Source organism: Gracilinanus agilis, chromosome 1, assembly GCF_016433145.1.
Source record: "Gracilinanus agilis isolate LMUSP501 chromosome 1, AgileGrace, whole genome shotgun sequence".
Lineage (NCBI taxonomy): Eukaryota > Metazoa > Chordata > Mammalia > Didelphimorphia > Didelphidae > Gracilinanus > Gracilinanus agilis.
The window spans coordinates 603,192,401-603,218,715 of record NC_058130.1 but is presented as its reverse complement, the minus strand read 5'-3'; the positions used below and the strand labels follow the sequence as shown (position 1 = coordinate 603,218,715).

The following is a 26,315-nucleotide window of genomic DNA, read 5'->3' as shown; positions in this document are numbered from 1 at the left end:
CAGTCCTGCTCCCCAAACCATGAGCGTCCTCCAGCTCCTCCTCTTGAGCAGCGGTAAGTGCTTGAAAGCGACCCTCTGACTCCCTTCCCTCGGGTTGTTGTGGGGTGGTGTTGGAGATACCACCGCGTTCGATTCGTGGCTTTCCACCCTTCCCCAATGCGCCCCATCCATCTTCACTGGCTCACGGCGCATTCTTGTCCACTTCTCATCTTGCAGCTTGGTGCTTGGCGCCAGCGACTCTGATAGTGGAGACGACTTGTTCAGGGAATGTTTCTCTGCCCTGTACAGCCCCCTGGCACCCTCAGACTCCATACACGACGATCGTCTGGGAGAAGGTAAGGAGGACTGGAGCAGGAGTAGTCCCTCCTGTTTTGCTGCGTTGGGTCAATGGGCTAGGGCAGGGAGAACTCAGCATCTGAGATGTTTCATGCCTTTCTGGAGAAAAGTGGAGTGAGCAAGTGAGAGTAAAGGAGAGAGAAGGTATCCTGAAGCTCCTAGCTAGCTCATAGAGCACACACCAAATCTCCAAGACTCACTGTCAACCCATGAGGCTGACAAAATGATTAGGGCCCTTCAACACGTCTCCCAAGACCTGACTCTTCAATGTTGCTCTCCCCAAATTGTAAAAGCCCACGGCCCAAGAGCCCTAGTGTTTATAACCCAGAGTCCTTTCGTCCTCTTCTCCACTCTAACCTGAGCTAAATTCAAGGGTTCTCAAAACCTAAAGGACCTGAAAGTCTGAAATAATGGTTCATTTGGAATCTGAAAACATGAAATAATTTCATATTCCAATGACATGTCTGAAGTACACATGCATATATATATGTATGTATATCTACAAATACATATAAAGAGGAGAAACAAGCCACTGAAAACTGATTTTTAGTTCACTCAAATTGTCAACTTTCATTCACTTTATGGATTTCCCGCCTCTGGCCATTCTGCAGCAAGGCTGACAGGACTCTGAACAACTAAACTGGGGAATCCTTGAACATATATTCACTATATCCATATATTTACTGCTTTAGAACGTTTTTCATTACAATTTAAGACAATACAGGTGTATTTGAACAAACCCGTTTCTCCATCTGAAAATGGAAGAGTTTGATTAAAAGTTCTCCCAGGTCCCAGCCACCTCTAAAAGCCTTCTACTAAGTCCTTTGATTATATTCCCCAAATGAAATATAAATTAATTTTTGGCATTAGGTATCTGCAGCAGCTGAATTCTAAAAAAACAAAAACAAAAACAAACCACCAAAAAAACATGGTGCCCTAGGCTCTCTTTTTATCTCTATCACTGATGTTGCTGTATGAACTTAAGAGAAATTACTCATCTACAAAACTGAGAAATGTTTGTCACCTACATTATAGCAAGATTGCTATTAGAGAACTTAATGTTTGTGCCCTTCATTTATGTATTTGTATATGTATGGTTCTTGTTGTTGTTGTTGTTGAGTCTTTTTCAGTCACGTCTGACTCTTCATGATCCCATATGGGGTTTTCTTGGAAAAGGTATTGGAGGGGTTTGATATTTTCTTCTCCAGTTCATTTTACAGATGAGAAAATGAGGTCAACAGGGTTAAGTAACTTTCCCAGGGTCACGCAGCTATCTTCATAAGTGTCTGAGGCCAGATTTGATCTCATGAAGATAAATCTTCCTTGATTGCTAAGTCTAATGCTCTATGTATTGTGCCACCTAATGGTATACATAGCTGATATATGTATTTTATTTATTTATTTATTTGTTTAGATGCACACATACACACATGTATACCGCCATATATAGCTAGCTTTCTACTTAAACCATTTTGATTTTAGATACCTTTGTCTTTAAAAATATTATTTTCTGAATATCTTTTCCTTCCCGTTCATTAAGCCATCTCTTATGATGAAGATTTCAAAAAGATAAAGGACTAAAGATCATGCATGTCTGATAGTATGCCATAGCCCCCACTCCCCATTTCTGCAAGAAAAGGAGGAATGTGCCAGCTCTCTTTAAATATATAAAAGGGCTTGTTTCCCTAACTAAAGTGTGCTTTCAAAGGGCAAGGGACAGCATTTTATATTCTAACATCCTGCACATTGTAGGGTGCTTGGTTAATGTTTGCTTTTTAGATGATGTGAGCACAAAATGGAGAGGATACTAGAACACGGCATAAGGTTATAGATAGATTGGCAAAAGGGAGTCCTGAAGTCACCTAGTTTAACCCAATGAACAAATTCTGATAGCCATGAGATATCAAAATGAGGTCATCCAGCTTTTGTCTGAAGACTTCTGGTCCACAGGGAATTTTACTGCTTTATAAGGCTTTTCATTACAATTTCAGACAACTCCATTAAAGGGAAAAAGGTAAAGGGAAGAGAATTTAGCATTTGTATAATGTCTCCTATGTGCCAGACACTGTGCTAAGTTATTCTTTTGTAAATGTTTTCTTCTTTGAACCTTACAGCAACCTTGAGTGGTCGGTGCTGTTATTATCCTCATTTTACAGGTGAGGAAACTAAGGCAGACAGATTTAAGTGACTTGCCCAGGGTCATATGGCTAATAAGTGTCTAAGGCAAGATTTGAATTTGCTTTCCCTATTTCTTGCCTAACACTCTATCCCCTACTTTACCAGCTTCCTTATATTCAATTCAGTGGAATTCAACAAACATTCATTAAGTACTTGCAATGTACTAGGACCCTTAGAGATATAATGACAGAAATGAAAACAGTCCCTGCCTTCAATGAGCTTACATTTTATTGGGTGGAAACGCAAGTAAATATAAGATAAAACCCTAAGAAATGGAGGTGGGGGTGGGAAAGGGCAAAAATAAAAGATCTAATTAACAATTTGGAAGATTAATTAAATTTCCCTCCCTGTAACTTCCATCTATTGCTTCTAGTTTTAGTGTTTTAAATCTTTTTAATGTACTTTCACTTCAGATATTTGAAAATAGCTACCATATATAAAAGAAAGATTTTTCAATACATTTGGAGTCACAGGACCTGGATTGGAATATGAAATTTTTTATTTACTCATTGGCAAAGGAGATACTTCCTGTGCCTAGATTGCTCTCAGTCCACATGTCACTTGTTGAAATATTTTCCTTTTCGGTCTAGATCAGGTACCACTTTTCATTAAACCTTCTCTGATTCCCTTCCCTGGAAAACAGTCTTTCTCCTCTTAAATTTTTTGTGGAAATGGAATGAGCACGTATTAAGTGCCTACTATGTGCCAGGTACTGTACTAAGTATAAATATCCCTTCTACATCTTGGCATTTCCCATTGAGGTTTGGATTATTTTTAAAAAAATTTAAATTATAAAGATATTTTATTTTATCAATTACATGTAATAACAAAATTCCACATAAGTTTTCCAAGGTTTTATGATCGGAATTGTTTCCCTCCTTCTTTCCCTCCCCTCTCCCAGAGTTGGTAAGCAATTTGTTCAGGGTTATACTTGTATTACCAGGCAAACACATTTCTATACTGATCATTTTTATAAGAGTATAATCATATTAAAACCAAAACCTCAAGTAAACTAAAGTGAAGAATCACATGTTTTGATCTGCATTTTGACTCCAACAATTCTTTCTCTGGAGGTGGATAGCATTTTTTGTCATAAGTCTGATTATTGAGGGTTGGCATAAGAAATTAGATGGGAATTTTGAGGTAGCTTTTTGGAAGCTGAAGACAACCCCACAAGGCCAATAGAGGAGACCAGAAAAGTTTAGAAACTCAGAAATTCATAAGATATGAATATAGTATTGCATATCAAGATATTTTATCTTTTAATACAATAATTATGCACAATTTCTTTTGTGGAAAGAATGTGAAGGCCAGCAAAAGAAACTCAATGTCTACAAATGTAGATATATCATAACATTGACCTACATATAGCCCATGACCAATATTTAATCACAACATTTGCAATAAGGTGCTGTTAACATTCCATAAAAGAAAAACAAAAAATTCAGATTTCTTTTCTGGTATGAAGGGAATGCCAAAAATTTTTTGTGGATTTTCCAGATCTCAAGGATTGCTGTACCTCTAACCCCCAGGATGTAGAAGGGATACTTGTACTTGGCAGATATCTATGCTTCCATAATTATTTATACAGGTATTGCTTACTTTTGTCTCCAAATTAGATTATAAACTCCTTAAAGCCATGGACAATGTTGTTTTTAATCGTTGTATCTCAAGTTGTTTACATATAGTTAAAATATGAAAAAACATTGAATTGAGTGTCCTGAGTTAAGCATTCTCAGTTCTCTCAACCAGTCCTCTGATGCCATGGCTTTGTATCCCTTTTCCATCACAACTATCTGCTTCTGGCTCTGTTCCAGATCATCAATGTCAATCTATACTCCATTCAGTCACTAAAGTGATTTTCTTAAAGCTCAGATCCAATCATGTTACTAAACTCCAGTGACTCCTTATTCTCTGCAAAAATCCTTTGGCATTCAAAGCCCTTCATATCCTAGCCCCCTATTACCTTTCCATTCTTACTACACTTTAACTCTCCTCTATGGACTTTTCAACCCAATGTTCCCTGAACAAGGCATTCCATCTCTCAGGTCCCAGAATATCCTTCATGCATGGAATGCCCTCACTCCTCTGCTTTGACGACTGACCTCTTTAGGTCCCATTAAACTAAAATCCAACCTTTTACTGGAAGCCTTCCCCAACTCCTCTTAATTCTGGTACCTTCCTTCTGTTATTTACCAATTATCCTTAATGTAGCTTTTTGTTGTTGTTGTTTTAGTCATGCCCAATGTGGTGTGACTCCATTTTGGATTTTTCTTTGCAGGGTGTGATTTGCCTTTTCCTTCTCTAACTCATTTTAAAATGGGGAAACCGAGGCAAACAGTGACATATATCACACAGCTAGTGCCTGAAGGCAGATTTGAACTCCAACCAATCTTCCTGACTTCAAGCCTGGCACTCTTATCCTCTGTGCCACCAGCTTACTTTGTATATATTTGTTTGCAATTGTCTCCTCCATTAAATTAAAACGAGCTCTTTGAGGGCAGGGACTATTTTTAGCTTCTTTTTGTATCCCAGTGCTAAGCACATAGCCTGCTATATCATAGGTGCTTAATAAATCTTTATTGGTTTTTTGATTTCCAAAGATGTGGTGTCTAGAATTGAATACAATATTCCACTTGTGTCTGATTATTAATAACAGCCAATAATAACAACATAGTGCTTTAAGATTTGCAAAGTATGTTATCTCAGCGACCTTCCAGCACCCCTGGAGGTAGATGCTACCTATCATTGTCCCCATTTTATCATACATGGGAAGAGATGGAATCCCTGAGAAGTTAAATGCGTTTTTCAGGGTCAGATAGTTGCTGTCTGAGGCAGGATTCAAATTCAAGTCATCTTAACTTCGAGTCCCACATTCTATCCACTAGCTGCTATGATAACAAGGGAAAAGTAGAGCAATAAGGTCACTTCTCCATATAAAATTAGAAGTAATTATTTCTCATTTAGTCATTTTCAGCATTTGTCGTCTGAAATAGAGCAAATATGGTTTTATTTTCCATAATCCCTCAGCTAGCTTTATTTTTGATACCTCTGTATTTTCTTTCTTAATTACTTAAGGGAGGCGAAAACCCCCCACAAAACCTAATAGCTCTAAGCTAGGCAGATGTGGAATTAAATAGTCATTAAAAGAGGGGTAGATGGGAAAAGAACCTACCACCCCCTCCAAAGAGTAATCAGCAAGCAATACACAAATCCCCAAGGGTGTAATTAAAAAATACTTCATGAAACAAGTGGGTAAATTTTTAGACTGTCGAGTTCCAGCTGCTGTTAAGTCCAATCTTTTTGTATTGGGTCATTTGGAATGATGTGGTAAACCTTGGTCATTAACCTCTGCCTCTTATGGGGCTTTAACTGATGTTATAACTGTACAGCTGTGGGTGGTTGTTTTTGTAGACATATTCCTTGCATTATTTACTCTGCAGGATATCTTAGGCCTTTATCTTTCTTCATTTTCCACCACCACTGAATATTCTACCCCTTTTCTATGAAACCAGGCCATCGAGTTTTATTAAAACAACAACCCATTGGGTGTTGGGATGCAAAGGAGTTATTGTTATGGCAATAAACCAATCAGAGACAACTAAAGTGATATTTATTAGACTTCTCAATACTTCCAACAGGTCTAGGAACATCCTGCAGATGTTTGTGATTTTCTAGCCCAATAATTATATGTTTGTATTGATTGTATTTGTGCCATCAAGAAGAAAATGGTGTTTGGGGGTAAAGGGAGGGAGAAGGAAGGAGGGAAGGCCCATGGTGAAATGTTACTTTACAGAAGATAAAACACCTTGTAATTTTTTCCACTACTTTCTTGTAAAATGTACAAATGGAGCAGAAAAAGAGTCACAAGAAGAAGAATTTTAAGTAGGTATCTGTGTCAGGTTATTTATTCTAGCTTATGTTATCTTCAAAGGCATGCTTTTTTTTTAAAAATAATTTTTCTCTTTTTCTGGCACTGAGCTGGGTATTGTACCAACTGGGTTAGATAAATGCCATCTCTGAAGTTGGTTTCCATTGTTAGTTTTACTGGGGCAAATTCCTGTGGAATCTCTCTGTATCATTATTACCATTCTAATTACTCATAATTACAAATTCCATTGAGCATCTCTAGTCTTTTGGGCTTTGGACAACACAGAATCCCTGTCCAAATGGCATTGATTTACCTGGGATAAAAAATCAAGACCATGCAAGTTGTGCATTTATCAAATACTTTTAACCAAAGAACTCCATGCACTCTATAGACAGTGCCCAAATAGTTTTTACAGTATCTGTGAAGTCTAGGAAGTGTAGTACAGAGAGAAGGGGGTCATGATAGTTTTTACAAGCTTTGGCTGAGTTCAGAAATCAGTTAGGAGTTTAGAATCTTGAGGGAGAGAAGGCAGTTGGTTTGGGAATCTCGTGGAGAGAAGGTCAGACCAACTGAGCTGCTTCCTTGCCTATCTGAAGAATTGAAAATTTAGCCTAGCTTTGGAATATTTATTTAAGAATTGTTAGTTTACATAAACCCTTTGTATTTCCATATCCTATCTTATTTCCTACCTTCTTCCTTTACCTTAAATGCCTGTGGAGTTAATAAGGAGAGTAAATTAGAGAGTAGTTCAAATCTTTGAGGGGCTTAACTATAATTTGTCAGTATTTTATCTAAAGAAATTGGTTAGTCATCATTTTATTCCCTTTAGACATCAAGAGCACCTTGAGAGCTGAGCTAAGGCAGGACCTTGCTCAGACTCCATCTCTGCCTCCCTTCCTTCACCTGAGGTTTCTTTAAACAACTGTTAGGGCTTCCTCAATCCACTTTTCCTGACAAATCAACCTTATAAGACAATAAACCCTTTTGTGTTTCAACAGACCTGTTAGTTAATTTGTCAGTTAATTAGTAAGAGAGGGAAAGAGAGGGAAAGAACCAACATTCTCTGGGCTTGAAGGGAAGCCGGGGTATCCATCTTGAAGGAAGGTGTAACTTCAAAACAAGTCCCTTCCTGTGAAATTAACTAAAGCCTGTAGTTAATTTCAGTTCAGTCTATTTCCCTCAGTTTGTCTTTAAGTCTAAGTCCTAGTCTATAAACCCTGCTGTTCCTTGCCTGTTTAGATTAATTCTCCCTCTCCCTGAAGATCTTTGTTCCCTTCAGTGCTATACTTCTTGACTTCAGCCCCATATTATATCCTGAATCTCCTTATTCCAGCCTACCTGTAACCCATATTACTTACCTAGCAAGTCCCTGACAACCTCCCTTCAAATCCCCTTCTACCACACACCTCTCCTCAAATTATCCCCATTGCAGAAGGGAGCCATTTTGTTCTCCTGATGGGGAAATAATTGGAGATGCAAAAAAGGTGTTATTTTATTGCTCTCAGGCTGACGGTACTCTGATCTCCTTGTTCTTCCTTTTGGACCAAGCTTCTCCCAAGTAAGAACTATCTGATGTTCTGATGGTTTCTTCTGTCTCCTGAATTCTCATCTATATTTTTATGCCTCTGCCTTTTACTACTGTCTTCTTATTGTTAATGAGAATGTGAAAAGAAAGAGAAGAGAATGACCAAGAAATGCTTGCTCTTAGGAAGCAATCAGCAGTCAGTGGCACTGTGGGAGCTGCCTGCCCTCAAGGAGCTCACAATCTAGTAAGAGTCAACCTATAGAACATTTTAATTAAAAAACTGACCAAAGAACAAGCAGTAGTTTTCAACATACGATTACATATCATCTACAAATAGACTTTTGACTCTTATCATCATTTGGAGTACCATATCACTCAGTTGGGTTGGACTAGCTGACCTCTGCTGGGCATAATTCCGTTTAATCTACTTGAATATTTGTCACCTTCAGGAAGATTCTAAGAGGAACTGGGGTAGTAGATTCTGGGTTAGCAAACTATGGTGCAGGGCCTGTTTTTGAATGGCCAGAAAACTAAGAATGGTTTTAAAAACCAAACTAAAACACCAGGAGCTAGATTTGACCCCCTGGGCTATATAATTCACTCATCATACACAAAACTGACCACCTTCCTCAACAGTAAAGAATCTAATGACTTGCTTAGGGAAGGTTGATCTTCAAACAGACACTACTTGGAATGACCAAAATGCAAACTGGGCTTCATACTGGGCGACACTTTGCTGTTCATTTATGGAGAGCCAGTGAGATACAATGGAAAGACATTGAGGAGATAGAGTCATATGGCGAAATGAGCACTGGATTTGGATCTGCTACCAGGCTCAATTTAGAAAGCCATAGATAGCATCCAGGACCAGGGAGACAAGATTAGATTGGCTAGGTAGCACAATGGATAGAACACCAGTCCTGGAGTCGGGAAGACCTGAGTTAAAATCCAACCTCAGATACTTACTCTGTCTTCCCTATATGACTCTGTGCAGGTCACTTAAGTCTTTTTGCCTCAGTTTTCTCATCTGTAAAATGAGCTGGAGAAGAAACGGCAAACCAGTCCAGTATCTTTGCCAAGAAAACCCCAGAAAGGGGTCACAAGAGTCAAACGTGACTAAAACGCTTAACAAAAGATTGGATGATGACTCTGAGAGTCAGTAGTCTATTGAGGAAATTCTTGTCCAAGTGTAGGTTGGATTAAGTGATCTCTGAAGTCCATTTTAACTCTGAGATTCTGTAGATTAGAAGACCCAAGATCATGCACTGGTTTTGCCTCCGAAGAGTAGCTATGTGACCTTGGGCATGTCAGTGGGTCTCCACAACCTCGTCTTTAAAAATAAAGATTATAGAGACCTATTATTTCATAGGTTTGTTGTAATGATCAGATAATTTGCATAGTGCACACTTGTTACTATTAAGCATCAGCTATTCTTATCAGAGGAATAGCTATTGTTGCTGTTAGCCCAAAATAGCAATAGGATCTGTTAAAAGTATGTAAGGCTGATGCTTCAGTGACTGAGAGCTAAGAAAGATGTCCTGCCTACTTAGAAGCTGTCCCTGGTGATGTAAAATGAAAGAGGATATAGGGAATATCCATTTGGTCAGGGTCAGGGTTGAGCAGGGATGCGTCATAGAACAAGTGACCTTTTCTGGATGAGTTAGAAGGGAAGAGAAAAAGAGGAAACAACTTCATGTGCAAAATCAGATGTGACATTTTTATGATTATAACAGCAGAATTGGGTCAGCTGAATGGTCCCTTCAGTCTAGCACTCTCTCTCTCTCTGACAGTGGCATCAAGGAACGTTTTGTGTAAGATTATGGTCATCACCCTTATTAAATGCCTACTGCCAGTGTGCCAAATACCCTGGACTTCTTCCCCTTATCTTGTTATGGACCTTTCAGCCATACAATGATCTGAAGGTTTCTTGAACCTAGTTATATTTTCCTTACAGTATTAACTCTTGAAGTGACTAGACCTAGAAAGGAAGAGGCAGAGGAGAAAAGAGTACACTGAGAGAGAAGAGAGGTTGGGATGCACATGGGATCTACAGATCCACAAAGAAGAATATTCAGCCTGGGACCAGCAGCTGATACCTGTTGGGACTCCTTAGGATCTTGGTTGCTTGAACCATTTAGAGAGGGGAGGCTTTTGGGCCAAACTGTGAAGCAGGAAAAATTATTGTTTAGATTCTTTCCACATTACCCCGTTAATACTCTTCCTACCACCACCAGGTTTTCAGTCTTTCCTACTCTGGTGCCATGTAGGACCTTGGCCCCTCTAGCCAAAACTAGTCTTTTAAAAAGTGCTTACTATGTGTCAGGCACATTTTGAAGCCCTGAGGCTATAGAGAAAGGCTAAGCCAGTCCCCACTCTCAAAGAGTTTATAGTCTAGTGGGGAAGACAACATGACAACTCTGTAAGGCTGGTAGTGCTAGCATTATTATGCCCATTTTATAGATGAGGAAACCGAGGCTCAGAAATATTATGTTAGCTTTCCAAGTAGTCAGTTATTTAGTGTCAGAAGCAAGAGTTGAACTCAGACCTGCCTGATGCCAAAACTGGTGCTCTTTCTATCTCGTGCTGCTACCTGGGGAAGAAGGACTTAAGAAGACTTAATTTTAAGGTTATCTGCAAATTTTCAATTGGTTGTTGGTATATAGACAGCTAAGTTGTATGCTAGACCCAGAGTCAATCAATCTAACAGTCAACATTTAGTAAGTGCCAGGCACAGTGCTAAGCTCTGGGAGGCAGGAAGATCTGAGTTCAAATCCAACATAAGACACCTTGGGCAAATCATTTAATCTCTGTTTGCCTCTATTTTCTCAACTCAAAAATGGGGATAATAATAGCACATACCTCTCAGGGTAGTTGCAAGGAACAATTAATAAATATTTGTCAAGTACTTAGCACAGTACCTGGCACATGGGAGGCTAGCTATCATCATCATCACCATCATTACTCTAAGTGTAAGAGCCTTGTCCTGTTTGATGAGCAAGTAGACACCTGGAGGAGTCAAATAACTCTCACTTTGGGGTCCTCCACTGACATTACTTGGTAGCAGGGAAAGCTTGAATGGGGACCCCTTTGTTGGGAAAGGACTCACTCAGGGGATGGAGACTATTTTCTTTCTTTCTTTTTTTTTTTTTTAAACCCTTACCTTCCGTCTTGGAGTCAATACTGTGTATTGGCTCCAAGGCAGAAGAGTGGTAAGGGTAGGCAATGGGGGTCAAGTGACTTGCCCAGGGTCACACAGCTGGGAAGTGTCTGAGGCCAGATTTGATCCTCCCGACTGCAGGCCTGACTCTCAAGCCATTGAGCTACCAGCTGCCCCCGGACTATTTTCTTTACAAGAAAGAGAAGTGTAACCGCTGAACGTCACTCCTATTACTGTCCATAAATCTCAGAAGGAGCCACAAAGGTCGTGCCTTTTAAGGAACAGGAGGAAGGAAGGAGGCAGCTCGTTTTTTTCCATGACAGAAAAAGAAGCGCTTTTTTTTTTCCATGAGGGGAAAAAAAAAGAAGGAAGCTCACTGATGTGAGATCTGCCTGATCTGAGTACCCTGGATAAGAAGCTATAAAAGGACATGAAAGGTCAGAGCCTTCTCTTGGTGATGTAAAATGTTTTCCACATTTGCCTCAGCCTCTCTTCTCTAGGAAGAGCCAAGATTTCAGGTGGGGTAGTTCTGATGAGCAAAGCCATAGCCGTAATATGGTTCCTTTAATTCAAATGATATCTCAGAGGCTCTTTTGTGAGTTTCTTTAGGGCTGTCATTTGCCTTTCTCTGTATCCCTTGTCCTAGGCACAGTGACTGAACAGTGTTTGTTCAGTCTTTCAGTTGTGCCCAATGGTTCATAACTCTATGAATTCCTGGGGTTTTCTCAGCAAGTACACTGGAGTGGTTTGCCATTTCTTTCTCTAGTTCATTTTACAGATGATGAAACTGAGGTAAACAAGGTTAAGTGATTTGACCAGAGACCCATAGCTAGTAAATATTTGAGGCCAGATTTGAACTCAGGAAAATGAGTCTTCCTAATTCCAGACTTGGTGCTCTGTATCACCTTGCTGGTACAGAGTAGGCATTTAATCAATATTTACTGCCTGCTTGACTATTAAATATTCTGAAAACTCTGCTCAAGCTAGAGTTGGACTAAAAATACTTCCTTAAGGGCATTGTGGCATAGTGGATAGCATGCTGGCCTCAGCATCAAGGAAGATCTAGGTTTGAATTCTGCCTCAGACACTATGTAGCTGTATGACCTTGGGAAGATTATTTCATCTCTCTTTACCTCAGTTTATTCATCTGTAAAACAGATGGGATAATAGCAGTACCCACTCATGGAATTGTTGCAAGGATCAAACAAGATGATATCTGTGCAATGTTTTGAATGATATATAAATGTAAGTATTGTAGATTTAATAGTGGAAGAGACTTTAGAGTCATGGGGTTTTGTAGCTGAAGAAATTGCAGCCCAGAGATGTAAAGTGAGGTCACAATCAGCAAGTGTCTGAGGCAGGGTCCAAATCCAGATTGTCTTGCCTCCAAGTCCAGTGCCCCATCTACTACATTTTATTGCTTCTCTTGATATTTTATAATACAACTATCAACTATTTGAAGAGAAGCCTGGGGATGGTGGTCGTAACACTGGGGCAAGTTAGAGCACAGGCTGGATAGGTAGAGGGCCTGCAATGTGTTGGCCTCTGTAGACCCCCGACGCATTTCCCATATGTTCCATGACATAATTCTTCAGATATCCCTGTCCACCTCTTCAGAAATCCATTGAGTTGTGGGTAGCTGCTGCAGTTCTGAGAAAGAAAGAAAAAAGAAAGAAAGGAAGAAAGAAAGAAAGAAAGAAAGGAAGGGAGGGAGAAAAGGAAGAAGGGAGAGAAGCAGGAAAGAAAGAAAGCAAGTTGAGAGGTAGGGAAGAGAAGAAGGAAGGAAGGCAAGAAGAATGGAAGGAATGAGGGAGGGAAAGAGGAAAGAAAGGAAGGCAAGAAGGAAGGAGGGAAGGAGAGAGGAGGACCAACTGGAAAAATCTAGGGGTTGGAGGTTAATAGGAAGGACAAAGTCATTTCATAATGATTTTGGGCAGGTCCTGATAGGGGAAGAGACTGTGGTCCAGTTAGTTCTGCGGTCACTACTGGGGAGGAAGCCAGACATTCTGAATCAGATCAGGGCTCTGTCCTCTCTTTCCATGAATGGGTAAGAACATCTAGGGTAGTCCAGAACTCATCTGGACTTGGAAATTCCATGGTGATGATACTTACAGGTTCTCTTAATGCCAATCTATCTAGTCTCAGCCACTGACTCTGGGCAAGTCACATAATCCTGTTTTTCTCAGTTTCCTCATCTGTAAAATGAGCTGGAGAAGTAAATGGCAAACCACCTCATGACATTTGCCAAGAACACCCCAAATGGAGTCACAGAGTCAGACATGACTGAAAAAACCCTGTCATATAAATTCTTTTCTTATTAAACTTACCTGTTCATTTTTTCTCGAACTTACCATTCTATTTCCCACCTTCCTCTCTTACCTAAAATGGACTCCCTTCCTGTGTCTACTTATTAAAAGCTGTTTCTTCTTGCAATACTCATTTTGGGTGCTGGGTCATTCAGGGATCCTTCCCTGATCCTCTGCCCCCGGAAAAAAAGTGTTTCATACCTTGTTAAAACTTCTGTGCCAGTCTGTTTGATCTCCTATGTAGCGAATCATATCCCAATTTTTATAGAAGGCATCAGTATACATATCACACCCTCCCACTCATCTTCATATCCATAGTGCTACAAGAGTTTATACATGGCACACCAGTTTATCGGGAAGAGATTATATGAACAAAAAGTCTCAAATAAAGATGAAAATGCTGATTCATGTGTGTTGAATTCAACAAATAATTCAAACAAAGATTTAAACATTAAATTCAAGAATATTTAGTAGCACCCCTATTATGTGCGGGTTTCCTGTGCAAAAACCTGGCTTAATTTCTTGGTCATTTAAAAACCATTAACATGAATCATTCTGGAAACACCTGTAAATCTTGCCTTGTCAATTAGACTAGTAAATTTCGAGGAAGAAATCCATTTTCCTAATAAAACTACCCTAGAAAAAAACCCATGTTAATGCTAATACATTCTACCCTCATTATGACATCAGTCTGGGAGCCAAACCATTTTGCATGTAATAAAGAGTTGTTTTTATGATGAATGGGGATTATATTGGCAGTTTAATAGAGTTAGAAGCCAAGGTACATGAGGGTGTGTGCACAAAGAAGGCAATAAAAGAAAGCTGTTGGATAAGATTGGAAAGCACCAGGTCAATTTAATACCAATTCCGTGCTTTTAAGTATATTTTACCAAATTGTCAGATGAAATATAGGGGAAACACACACACATACATTATGTCTAGGTCTGTGATATCACGACATCAGCTTTACAAGTGTATTGCAGCCTAGGATCTTGGCACTGAAAGATTATCTGATGTGTCCACAGAATCATAGTATGTATAGACACAACATTTGAATTCAGGTCTCTCTGACTACAAGACTAGTTCTCTATCCACTATGGCATACTGCCTTTCATATCCATATTCATAATACTCCTGTTATCTTTGAAAAAGTCTGTGCTTGGGAAATAATGGTGAAGAAATAGGAGGGAAAAAATTAGGGACTAATTTGGGATAAGAACTAAATGAAATGTTGGTGTGGTTGGGATTTGGTGCTGATGGTTTTCCAGCATTCATTCAATAGTTCTATTTCAAATGAATTTTTCTTTCTTTTGAAAAAAATTTTTTTTGCATGGTTTGCATTCAGTTAAAAAGAAAGAGGAATATTTCTGTGGGCTTTGGTGTGGCATTCCATGTGGTTTATTCAAGCCCTTGCTTCATGCTCTGGTTTAGCCAAATTTCTAAACTGCATGAAGAGCTTGGCGTCTCCACTAACGGTTAGTCAAATGAGTGGTCTCAGAACAAGTCAAAAGGGAAGCTATTGATGTCTCTCCTCTTTGATCTATTGTAGCGCAGTTGAGGAGTGAAACTGCTGACTGAAAGTTAATATGGAAAGGACATGGAATAAGTAAATACTATTAAGAAGAACTGGGCTTTTTTGAGTGATTAGTGTCCAAGTTGTGCTGTGGTCTAGTTTTCTTTAAAATTGGCTGGTTGAATGTGCTTCTAAACTTTTCTCATCAATAGCCCTTTTTTGTTATGAATGAATCAGATGCTTGTTTGATAGCATCCTAAAATGCTCTAAAGAGGAGCAATGATATCTATCAATATATGCGTATATATATATATATATATATTTAGCTTTTAATATATATTTTAAGCCATTTGATTTTTCCCATATTTGATTTTTTTTGTCCAGTCTCCAGCTTAATAAGAAATTCACAAAGTAGGAAAATGAAAGATTGTTTTGTTTTTTTTAATCTCTGGTTTTTTTCCTCACCCTACCCCCAACCTTTTTCTTGAAGTCAGTACTCTTAATGTTTTTCCTTCTTGGGTTGCTTAGAAGCATAAATTTAGATCAGTGATTCCCAAAGTGGGCACCTCTGCCCCCTGGTGGGTGCTGCAGCAATCCAGGAAAGCGGTGATGGCCACACTTTTTTTGTATCACTTTCTATTCTGAATTCAATAAATAGTTTCATAATTTCTAGGGGGTGCTAAGTAATATTTTTTCTGGAAAGGGGGAGATAGGCCAAAAAAGTTTGGGAACCACTGATTTAGATGTTGAAGATCCTAAGAACATAAATTTAGTGTTGGAAGGGACTTTAAGGGTCGTCTAGCTCAGAGATGTCAAACTGATGGGCAAGCCCACAAAACTCCAAGTGCATCCTGAACCAGATTAAAATATAAGTGGGAAATGTTTAACAAAATTAAGGATGTTAAAATAGGGACAGGGGGAAACTTTAGTCCTTGTAAAAGGGCTCTCTTCCACTAACCCCTGTACTCTGAGCATGTGATATAAATGTTTTGTCATTTTATGTCACTGAAACAACTAGGGCAAGTAGTTTCATTGTCAGTTTAGCCCAACTTTCAAACTATTAGCTGTCTCCTCTACTTGGAATATCCAAGGCAAAGAGCCTCAAACTCTCACAGAACTTGGCACAAATAATATCTATGGTGGTCTGTTCAAACCTACTGTTTTGACTAGAGACATATCGCCACTCTTGGTTGGTCCCAAATCAGAATTCTTCCAGTTGTAAGAGTGAGGGGAGGAAGAGGTATAGGAAGCATGGGATTTTGAGAGAGAAGGAATCTTAAAAGTCTCGTAGTCCAACACCCTCATTTGGCAGATGAGGTAAATGAAGCCAAGTTCACTCAGGAAAATAAGTAGCAAAGCCAAGGATTTGAACTCCTGTCCTCTAACTCCAAATCTAATCCTCATTCCACTCCCCAGTGCTATTCTTTTTGTTCCTTCTCTTTCCTCTGGGCAGGATCTTGTACAGAGTAGGCAGCTAATAAACTGTTGTTGAATGGAATCGATCGCTTTGCTTTGAATTCCCTTCCATCCAACATTTGTTTTGTCATTTAAAAATGGCCAATGACATTCAGAAGATTTTGCCAATGGCCCATGGAAATGTGACCATAAAAACAAGCCAGTTTTCCTCGCTGCTGCTGCTGAATTTTTAAAAATTAGTTATCTCATGCAGCTAGGCAGAAGGACACTGCCGGCAGGTCCCTGATCACCGGCAAGATTCTTGCTTCAGTAATTCCCAGCAGCCGGCATGATAATGAAGCCATTTTTATGTAAATGGACTCAATAGTTTATATTTTTGCTGCCTCCAGTGGGATGTAGTGTTTTACTCTTGAATTCCAGATGAACTGTTGGGAATTAGAAAAATGGGTGGACAAGAGCCATCCCACTCTTCCTCTCCCCACCCCAGAGGAAAACAAGGTGTAGATTACCTGGAAGTTCCTGTCATTCATCCAAGTTTTTGTCATTACAGATGCAGGAGTTTCTGTCAAAATATAGTCCCACTGAAATTCAGTGGAAACAAATCTGGGCTGAACACATTTTAAGGTTAATTAAGAGAGGAGAAGCAGGATGTTGCAGCAGTGTGGGGACTGTAGCTGTCCATTGTCTCTTGCACTAATACCTGCAGTGCCTGGGCAGAATTAATTAGTTAAACTGGCAGCAGCCGAACAGTTGTAGCATCACCTGGAGGAGACTTGGCATGAATTAGCACTGGATTATCTCTGGAGCCTGACCTGTTAAATGCCCTGTCTAGCAAGTGTAAGCATGTGTCTGCCAAGATGCTGGGGGGGTGGGGGTGGGGGGGTGAGGGCCTGGAGGAGGCAGGGTGAGGGCACGTGATGAGGCAGCATTTCGTGTTTTAATTAGATTTGAAAAGCTCAAGTTTGTGCTCACCCAGATATGTGTTTAAGAAGCTATCTGACTTCTGTCTTTGCTTTCATCTGCATACTTAATTGACCTCCCTCTCTTTCCTAATATCTGTAAGGCCACATGTTTTTTACCTTCCTCCAGCAGGGCTCTAATAATTATTTAGGAAGAAATCCTTCAACACTTAAAAGATGGCCAAGAAAATTAATTCCTTCTCATAAACTCATTCTAAGAAAGACTGTGTGTGGAGGTTAGGGCTCCCAGTGAATCTTCAGGAAGGAATGAACAGGCTGCCTGCCACCAGAGGTCTCTGTAGCTTCATGGAGGGGGGACTACTGAACAGAACTGTTGGGATGGAGGGATGGAAAGTCGGTCTTTCCGCTGATCTGGTAAACTCCCAAATTAATAAAGGAGCAATAGCAATGGAAAGAAACTGTATTTGCTTCTCCAGGGGAGGTATGATGAGGACCTCACAAGCTGTTCCCTCAATTTCCTGCCTATGTGCCTCAGTATTTATTATTTTTCTTAAAAGTAAAGGGGGTGGCAGGCGAAGGGGGGGGAGGTTTCTCAGGAAAATAGACCTTTACAAACTAGATTTCCCTGCAATGTAGAAGACCGGGCACTTGCACTTTAGAACAAAGGGAGTGGCAGCAAGATCATTTCATTGATCATCTCTGTTTGTATTCAGAAAATGCTTCTTGGCTGCAAGGCACAAAGTGAGCGTAATTTGCCATAAATGTCAGCACTTCTCCCTGGTCATTGCTGGACCCCCAGCTGTCCAAGCACTGCTCTGTTGAAAGGTCTGCCTACAAGTGATAATTTGCCTTACCATTTGCAGGACTCAAATTTCGAAAGCTTGAAAATTATGGGAAATAAATGGATGCTCAGACAACAACTTTTTCAGATAAGAAAAAATCGGAACTGGAGATGAGGTTAGGAGTGAGGTGGTGAATGGCATATTCCAACATCTGCAAGTAGGGGAAGATGAAAATTAGAAACTGCAGCACTTGGAAAGAAGTTGTCCAATTTAGTTGAAAACTGACAAGTCAATGAGGGAAAAAGCCCTCACAGAGAAGTAATGCGGTATAATTGAAACACCACTGGCCTTAGATTCAGAAGATATAGATTCAAATCTTACTTCTGATGCTTAGCTAGGTGACTATAAACAAGTCACTTCAGCTCTGGGAACCTCAACTTTACTTATCTGTAAAATGGAGGCACTGGAATTCATCACTATTTCTGAGCACTGAAGATAGAGCATGCAATCAATCTCCTAACAGGGAGATGGTAGATTAAAGGTGCAGAATGTGGCATACATTTTTAGACACAGCCAATGTGAGAATTTGCTTTGCTGGACTATGCATATCTGTAGCAGGGTTTTGTTTTTGTTTTTCTGTTGTTGTTCATTTGTGGTGAGTAGAGAAGCGGAAGAGAGCAATTGTTAACGTTTGTAAAAAGTTAAATTAAATGAAGACCTTGGACTAAGTGATCTTCAAGGGACTCTTGCAGCAATAACATTCCATGACTCAGTTGTTTGCCTAAATTCGATCAGGACCTCTGACTGATCTGTCATGAGTTCTGTGTTTTGGGAAGATAACTCTCTTTATATTTGTTGAGTATGACATAAAAAACGAGGGACTTGATTGATAAGAGCCCTAAAGGAGGTTCTCTTCTTATTTTTCTTCTCTTACTGGTTGAGTTCATGGCACATTTTGTGATTTCATGGATGGTTGCAAAAAAGAGACCTTGTAAAGAACCTTTATGGGCTGGCTCTTATATTCATTTTCTGGTGATGACCTTTGTGTTTAATTGGCTCATTTGGTGTGGATCTGCCATATTTCAAAAGACATTTTCTAAGCATTCTGTATGAATCTCTAATGTCTTATTGGAGGCTTCTTCCATGTGCTAAAATTCTGTGATTCAATGAATAATAAGTGAGTGCCTGATGAATGGATGGATAGATATCTGAAATGAAACATAACATTTTATTCAGAGAAAATAAGTACCATCTAGGTAAGGAAAATATAGTCAGTCCATGCTAACATCATTATTACCAATAGTAAGCATTTATTGAGAAATTACTATGTACAGGGCACTGTGCTACATGCTGAAGATGCAAAGAGATATGCCATCTCTTCCCTCAATATTGAATTACTTTTTATCATTATTAATCATCTAACTGGAGAATTAGGACTTATTATTGTTGATATCCCATCTATCCTTTTTTATATCAGTACCTTCTGTCTTAGAATTGATACCATTGGCTCCAAGATAGCAGAGCGGTAAGGGCTAGGCAATTAGGGTTAAATGACTTTCCCAGGGTCACCCAGCTAGGAAGTGTCTGAGGCCATATTTGAACCAAGGACCTCCCATCTCCAGGCCTGGTTCTCTATTCACTGAGCCACTTGCTGCCCCTTTTCTTTTTAAATTGCTTTTTAAAAATTTTCTTCATCCCATCCATTCTTAAAGCTCTAGCACAAATCATGTCCTTCATGAAGCCTTTCCCAATCTTTCTGGGTGAGAAGAAGGTCTTTCTCCTCAGAAAAGGTTGGACATAACCCAAAATGACTGAATGACAAAATAACGTATTAAGAACTAAAAATAGAAGTGCCAAATGGATGGAAGAAATATTGAACACTAGATTTAAAATAATAAAACCTGTATTCTAGTCCTACCTCTGCCTTTGACCAGCTCTGTTGATTTCAGCCATTCATTTTATTCTTCTGGGGATTTATAGTCCTATAAGGTTAGAATTTGAATTAGATCATCTCTGAGGTCCCTTCTAACTCTGATCTTCACTGACTCTTCAGTGATGGGTCAAAAGAACTCAAAGGAGGGGAAGATCCCAGGGGCTGAAGCAGGTAGGGAGGACCACAAATGACATGTTTAAGCTGGAGCTTGAAGGATGCTTAGAACGGGGGGCATTTTAGGCAGGTGGACCAAAGTCAGCAGAGATGTAGACGCAAGAAGTTTCTTGGTGGTCTTTTAGGAGAAGGTGAAGAAGAAATCACTTGAGAGTTCATCTACAGGGGCAGTGAAAGATCAATTAAGATTTCATGAAAGCCTCATTAAGGACATTGTACTTTTAGTCTATAGGCAATGGGAAAGTACAGAAAGTGTTTGATCAGGGAGTGATACATGCAGAGTGGTATCTTAGGAAGAATAATGTGTTTAAGATACACTCAGTACGATGAATATGAATATATATATATATATATATATATATGGAGTGGGCTGCCACCTAGTGATGGACCCTAGTGATTTCCCTACTTGTATATGCCTGAATTTCTACCATTAGAGATTAATTCTTTTGAGGATGAATATACACTTGGATTGTCCCTTGTTAAGTCTTTGGAGTGAGACTGAAAGTGTGTCCTCAGGGAAATGTAGGGAAGATGAAAAAGTAATGAAAGCAATCACTTTTTTGTAATTTTGTCTGAAAGTAAAATCTAGTTTATAGTTGTATCCTTCAACTTAAAATATAATTTTCAGTGTTCAAAAAAAAATAAGACTTTTGGGATGGTGTGTGCCTTTTTCTTTTGTACCCCCTAGAAGCTTGCACATAGAGAATATGGACTGACTGAATTACAAATATATGTACTATGTAGTCTCTAGTGTATAGTAGGCTAGCTAGGAGGTTGCAGTGGATAGAGCACTGTACTTGGAATCAGGAAGATTCATTTCCATGAGTTCAAATCTGTTCTCAAACACTTACTAGTGGTGTGATCCTGGGCAAGTCACTTAACCCTGTCTGCCTCAGTCTCTTCATCTCTCCAATGAGTTGGAGAAGGAAATGGTAAACCACTGTGTTGTCTTTGCCAAATGGGGTCATGAAGGAAGAGTCAGACAAGATTGAAAAGACCAAACTATAATAGTCTGAATCATGGCAATGTGATGGAGTGTGGATGGTATGCTGGACACAGAGTCTGGAATCTTGGGTTTGAATGTTGCTTCAGTCTAGCCATGTGATCATGGCTCAAAGCATCAGTTTCAAATGGAAATCATAATACTACACTCTTTTTAACCTTGCATAGTAATTATGAGTAAGGAAGATGCTTTGTATGCCTTCATAAGCTATAGAAAGGTGAGCTATCATTATATTAACCTAAGCTAAGTAGCCCCTAAATTGAAGGATCCTCCAGGAAAGGAAGAGGGTCTGTCTTGGATGAGTTTTTCATTTTTTACTAAACAACGGGATTCAGAGCCCTTTATGAAACTTTTGCTGATGGGCCCAGATTTTTAATTCACGCCAGTATAAGGAGCAGCGGTAACAGATCAAGAACCTGGAAACGTCTTTTATTTTACAATTGAATTGGCAGTTTTTTCATCATCTTGGATTTACGCACTGTTGTGGTAAATCAAGAAATTATGTATCATGCATTACGGCCCATTGAATGTCGGCAGCCCAAATTTGTCCAGGCCTCAGCAGTTTTCTTATTCCAAAGTAGATATTTTATTAAGTGTATATAATAGGTTTCCCTCCTCCCCCTTTTAAATCCAATGTTTTCTTTAAAAACAGGCTTAATATTGGTTTTTTGAATTGTTAACTTTGGTACTTCAGTTCAGAGTTTGTAGCCCTTGGTCTGTAAAATGTAGCACTATTATAAGGGTGTAGAAAAAGAATTGATTTTTGGGTCAGAAACTCTGGCCAGAGTTTTAGTCCTAGCTGAGGCACAGGCTAGATATCTAGATTTATGCACTCATTTCCCTTTTGTAAGCCTCAGTTTCCTCATCTGCTAAATGAGGGAGTTAGACTAGAAGAACCCTAAAGTCATGTTGGGCTCTGAAATTCAACGAGTCAATTATTCTTTTTACAGATTAATGCACGAGGCGGAGAACTGACCAAGATACTGGGGGTAAACCAAAGCCTTAGTGAACATTTCCATTATGAGAAAGAGATAAATGGCTCATTAGAGGCCTGTCCTCCGGAAAAGTGTTCCTTGAAGATCAGAAATATCACCTGCCAGAATGCTGGGATTTACAGATGTACTTTGCAGGCACCAGGAGAAGAAAACAGTCCAAGTGACATAGTTTTCCTGAAAGTGGCAGGTATGGTGATTTATGGCAAATTGTATTTATTGTAATCAACACTTACTGCAGACCCACTGTATGCACAACATTGTACTAGGTACTAGCATAGAGTAGGTGAATCCAAGAGAAGGTATGTTTATAATCTAAGGATACGCTATCAGGAAATTTTCCCTTCTTAAAATGAATTGACTTTAGTCTGATGTTAAGGACAGAAAAGGCACTTCAGTGGCACAGTGGACAGAATTCTGGGCTTGGAGTTAGGAAGCCTCATCTCCCTGAATTCAAACCTGGCCTCAGACACTTACTACTTGTGTGATCCTGGGCAAGACACTTAACCCTGTTTGCCTCAGTTTCCTCATCTGTCAAATGAACTGGAGAAGGAAGTGACAAACCCCTGCAGTATCTTTGCCAAGAAAAAGGGGTCATGAAGAGTTGGGTGTGATTGAAAAGCAACTGAAATGACACCCAATGATAATGGTGCTGATGTACAGACGAGAACAGAAATGGCAGAGGTAGATTTTTTAGACTGAGACAAATACTTGGGATAATAATAGCCCTTTTACTGAAGGGAAAAACAAAATCCTAAACAAGCGATTTTTATTTTTAATTGGAAGGCTGCACCATGGAGCATGAAGATGACAAGTTTAAGAAATACCGAGCTGAAGTTCTCTTACTGTTGGTTCTTGCAATGTTCTATGTATTTCTCATCGTTTTTACCTGTGTAAGTATCTTCTTTAAGAAGTTTAGTTCCTTTCAGGAAACATTTATTAAGTGTTGATGATGTTCAAGTCACTGTGCCGAGGGTAGAGGATAGAAACATCTGTTATTCTTTTTAAGGAACAAAAAACAATTTAAAAAAAGATGATTAGGGAGGTATTCATCCAATTCTGGTTTGCTAATAATAGGCAAAAAAGATGTCGGGAGGGAAGTGTTAAACTAATTTGTGTGTTTGTGCTCGTGTGTGTGTGTGTGTGTGTGTGTGTGTGTATGTGTGTGTATCCATTCATAGACCTTTGATTTCACTAGCATATGGAACTCCAAGTACGAGAGCCTCCTTCACCAATGAAGAAAGGTGATTCATCCTTCCCATCTTTAGTGACTTGCCTGGGACACTGAAGAACTAAATATCTTATCCATGACCACCCAGCCAGTACTCATTAGAGTTAGGACCTTAAATGAGGTCTTCCTTACACCAAAGCTAGCCCTACATTCCCTACACTGTGCTATACTTCTGCTTCTAATAAGCAATAGAAATAGCTTGTTTCTATTTTCATTCTGAATGCAGCCCACTTTGATTTCTAAAGGGCTTGAAAGTCATTTCAGGAAACTTATCATCTCAGCCATTATTGTAATGATAAAACAAAATCTCTATTTGAATATCTTTTGAAACAAAGCCAAAGATTACTGGACAAATGCGAAATAGTCTGTAGTCATTAGTCATCACAATCACAGAGCTCTAGAAAAGTCAGTCTTATTCAAAGGACTAAACATTTTATTGGATGCCTACTATGTGCCAAGCATTGTTGGGAAGAAAAAGCACCTCGTGAAATATGGTCCATCCTTATTAATTCCCAGAAGCCTAATACTAGCAGGGGGAAATAATACGCACACACATCACAAAGATAATTCCTTCTACAAGGCAAGTAGCACATGAAAAGAGAGTAATGTGCTCACTATTTTGCACGTGGTGTTTGTGTGTATGTGTGTGTATGTGTTTTTCCTATTACTGTTATTCAGAAAATGAGTTTGAAGAGGGATTCTCCATCATTCCCAGGACAGTGGTGACAGTCCCAGATGAGGACAGTAGTAGAGATGAGAAGAAACTAGGTCTTAATGAGTTTTATGTAACTGAGGGATTACACAAAAGTTGTCTTGCTTCTCCCTGAAGACCACACGTGTGAGCTCACTGGCCTGGCATTTTGGGGATAATGAAGCTCCTTTCCGCTTCTGGAAGGTCTAATGTCACTCAGCACTGAAAGGTTCAAGCTTTGAGATGATTGAAACAATCCACCTATTGGCCACCAAGCTTTGGCTTTTCTTGCCTAATGACTGGTTAGGACCTTTATCTTTCTCAAAGGGCCCAACAGCTGAGCTGACACACATGGGCCACTGGAAGCAGGCAGAAAAGGTCTGCATAACCCCTTCCTCCCCCAATCCCATATTTGCCATATGCTCAGCAAAAATGTTTGGTGAAACTATAATTGAATACATAAGTCTTTTCCTCTTGGGCCACATGGTGAGCTTCCTTCCGATGAAGGAGTTATCTAGCTACTGTCATGAATTAAAATTTTAATGCTATTGCTGACTATACTATTTTCATTTCTATTACCCCTTTTATTTATTCTCTTTCTCTCTCTCTCTTTTTAAAGAAATTTGCAAAGCTACAGAGCATATTTCCTGATATCAACAAACAAGGCATGGAACGAACTTTCCTCCATGTCCCCTTCCCAAATAAGAAAAGCACTCACCAGATGGTCCCAGCAACAGTTCAGAAGACAGACTTGGTCTGAGTTTTCCTTCTATGGGCTGTTTTTAGAATACCAAGAATTCATAAACATTCATGGTTCTTTGGACCTCCAAAAGAACAAACAAAGACACTTGTGTGAAGGAGCAGCATCAATTGGATCTCTATTCCTGAGATGACTGAAAATGGGTCCACAGTGTCCATCTAGCTTTGAGCACTGGTGCAGAGCTCTCAAAAGATGGAAATGTCATCTCTCAGGTCGATACCTTCTACCAACATCTCCTTAAGGATCCCCATCCAGTTGTGGACGCTGCTTGTTGGCCAACCATGGGAACACTCTTCCTTTTGGAGAAGGTGAAGGCTGACCCAAGGAATTCTTCCAGCCGCACGGCAGCTACCCTCAATAAAATATTGTTGGAAGATACTCATGAAAAATGAACGTATGGAACTCGCTCTTGCTTGGGACCGAGAGACTGATTCCCTAAGGGCAGACAGCAACCTTCCACACCTCAGAGGGTCCTCTTGGAAGCTGTTGGATTTTGCTACACCAGCACAGATGTTTCCTGTATTGGAGAAGACTGACAAGTCCTGCTGTGAGGTGGTGGGAAATAGCTAGTAAATAACTCCCCAGTGTGAAGGGTCTGCCATTGTGTGTATTATGTGTACGTTGAAATAACAGGTCAATGAGCCATTTCTCTGCGATGGCTTTTTATGAGGGAAAGGCATTTGTAAGAAAACTGTGAAGAAAGATGCCATGTTAGAAGAACACATGCATTATAGGGAACATGTGCACACATGTGTGCACACACACAGGTAGTTAACAAGAGGGAATTTTCAGATTGGAATCACAAATCTCATATGAAGGTTGTTCCAATTACTGTTTCTCATGACCAAACTCAGATTTCTTCTGTCCTGTTTTTCTAAGGTCAGGAAGAAATTCTTCAGAGTTAAAAGTACTCCTACTAATGTACAAGTGTGATAAGATTGCCCAATAAGTGCAGTTTTACTTCCTAATTTCCTGACACCACATTTATGCTGTTAAATGTGAGGGCTCTGGGTCTGAAGGTTCTCCTGCAGAGGACTGGGGAGAGGGGGAGAGAGAGAGAGCAAAAGGAAGGAGAGATGAAGGAGGGAGAGAGAGAGAGAGAGAATTGGAAAATGGCTCAATGCCATGTGTGTTATTTAATACATTCATATTATCTCTGTACATGTATTTTTCTTTGCCTTTCCCTCCCCTGGTTTGTCTTTGTATCCCTAGGACTTAGCGCAGTGCCTGGAACATAGTATAGGATTTTAATAAAATTTATTTTAATTGAATGGAATACATGGTGTTTTTCAAAGGGAAGAGCTGACCCTTAAGGTTAGAAATCCTTTGGCTCTCAGAAGGCAAGCAAACAGAATTACAGATGCAGCAGAAACCAATGACTTGACTGTGGTCATTATCCAATGTTGGTGACTAAGGGAACAGGATCCTCTTCTTTTCCTTTCACTGTCAGAAACCTGCTGAAGCCTTCGATTAGTTTCAGTTTTCTGGGATTTCAGACTCGACATATTTTTGTTTTGAAGAAATCAG

The 26,315-nt window shown here is 39.6% G+C and overlaps 1 protein-coding gene across 1 annotated transcript; it reads left to right on the top strand.

Annotated features, from left to right (window-relative positions):
- CD83 (CD83 molecule) lies at positions 1–24,788 on the top strand. Its single transcript, XM_044658135.1, has 5 exons — positions 1–53; positions 217–335; positions 22,065–22,296; positions 22,893–22,999; positions 24,648–24,788. Exons 1-5 carry the CDS (start codon positions 20–22, stop codon positions 24,786–24,788), a joined length of 633 nt encoding a protein of 210 aa, XP_044514070.1. The 5' UTR covers positions 1–19.
- The last annotated feature ends 1,527 nt before the right edge of the window (positions 24,789–26,315 follow it).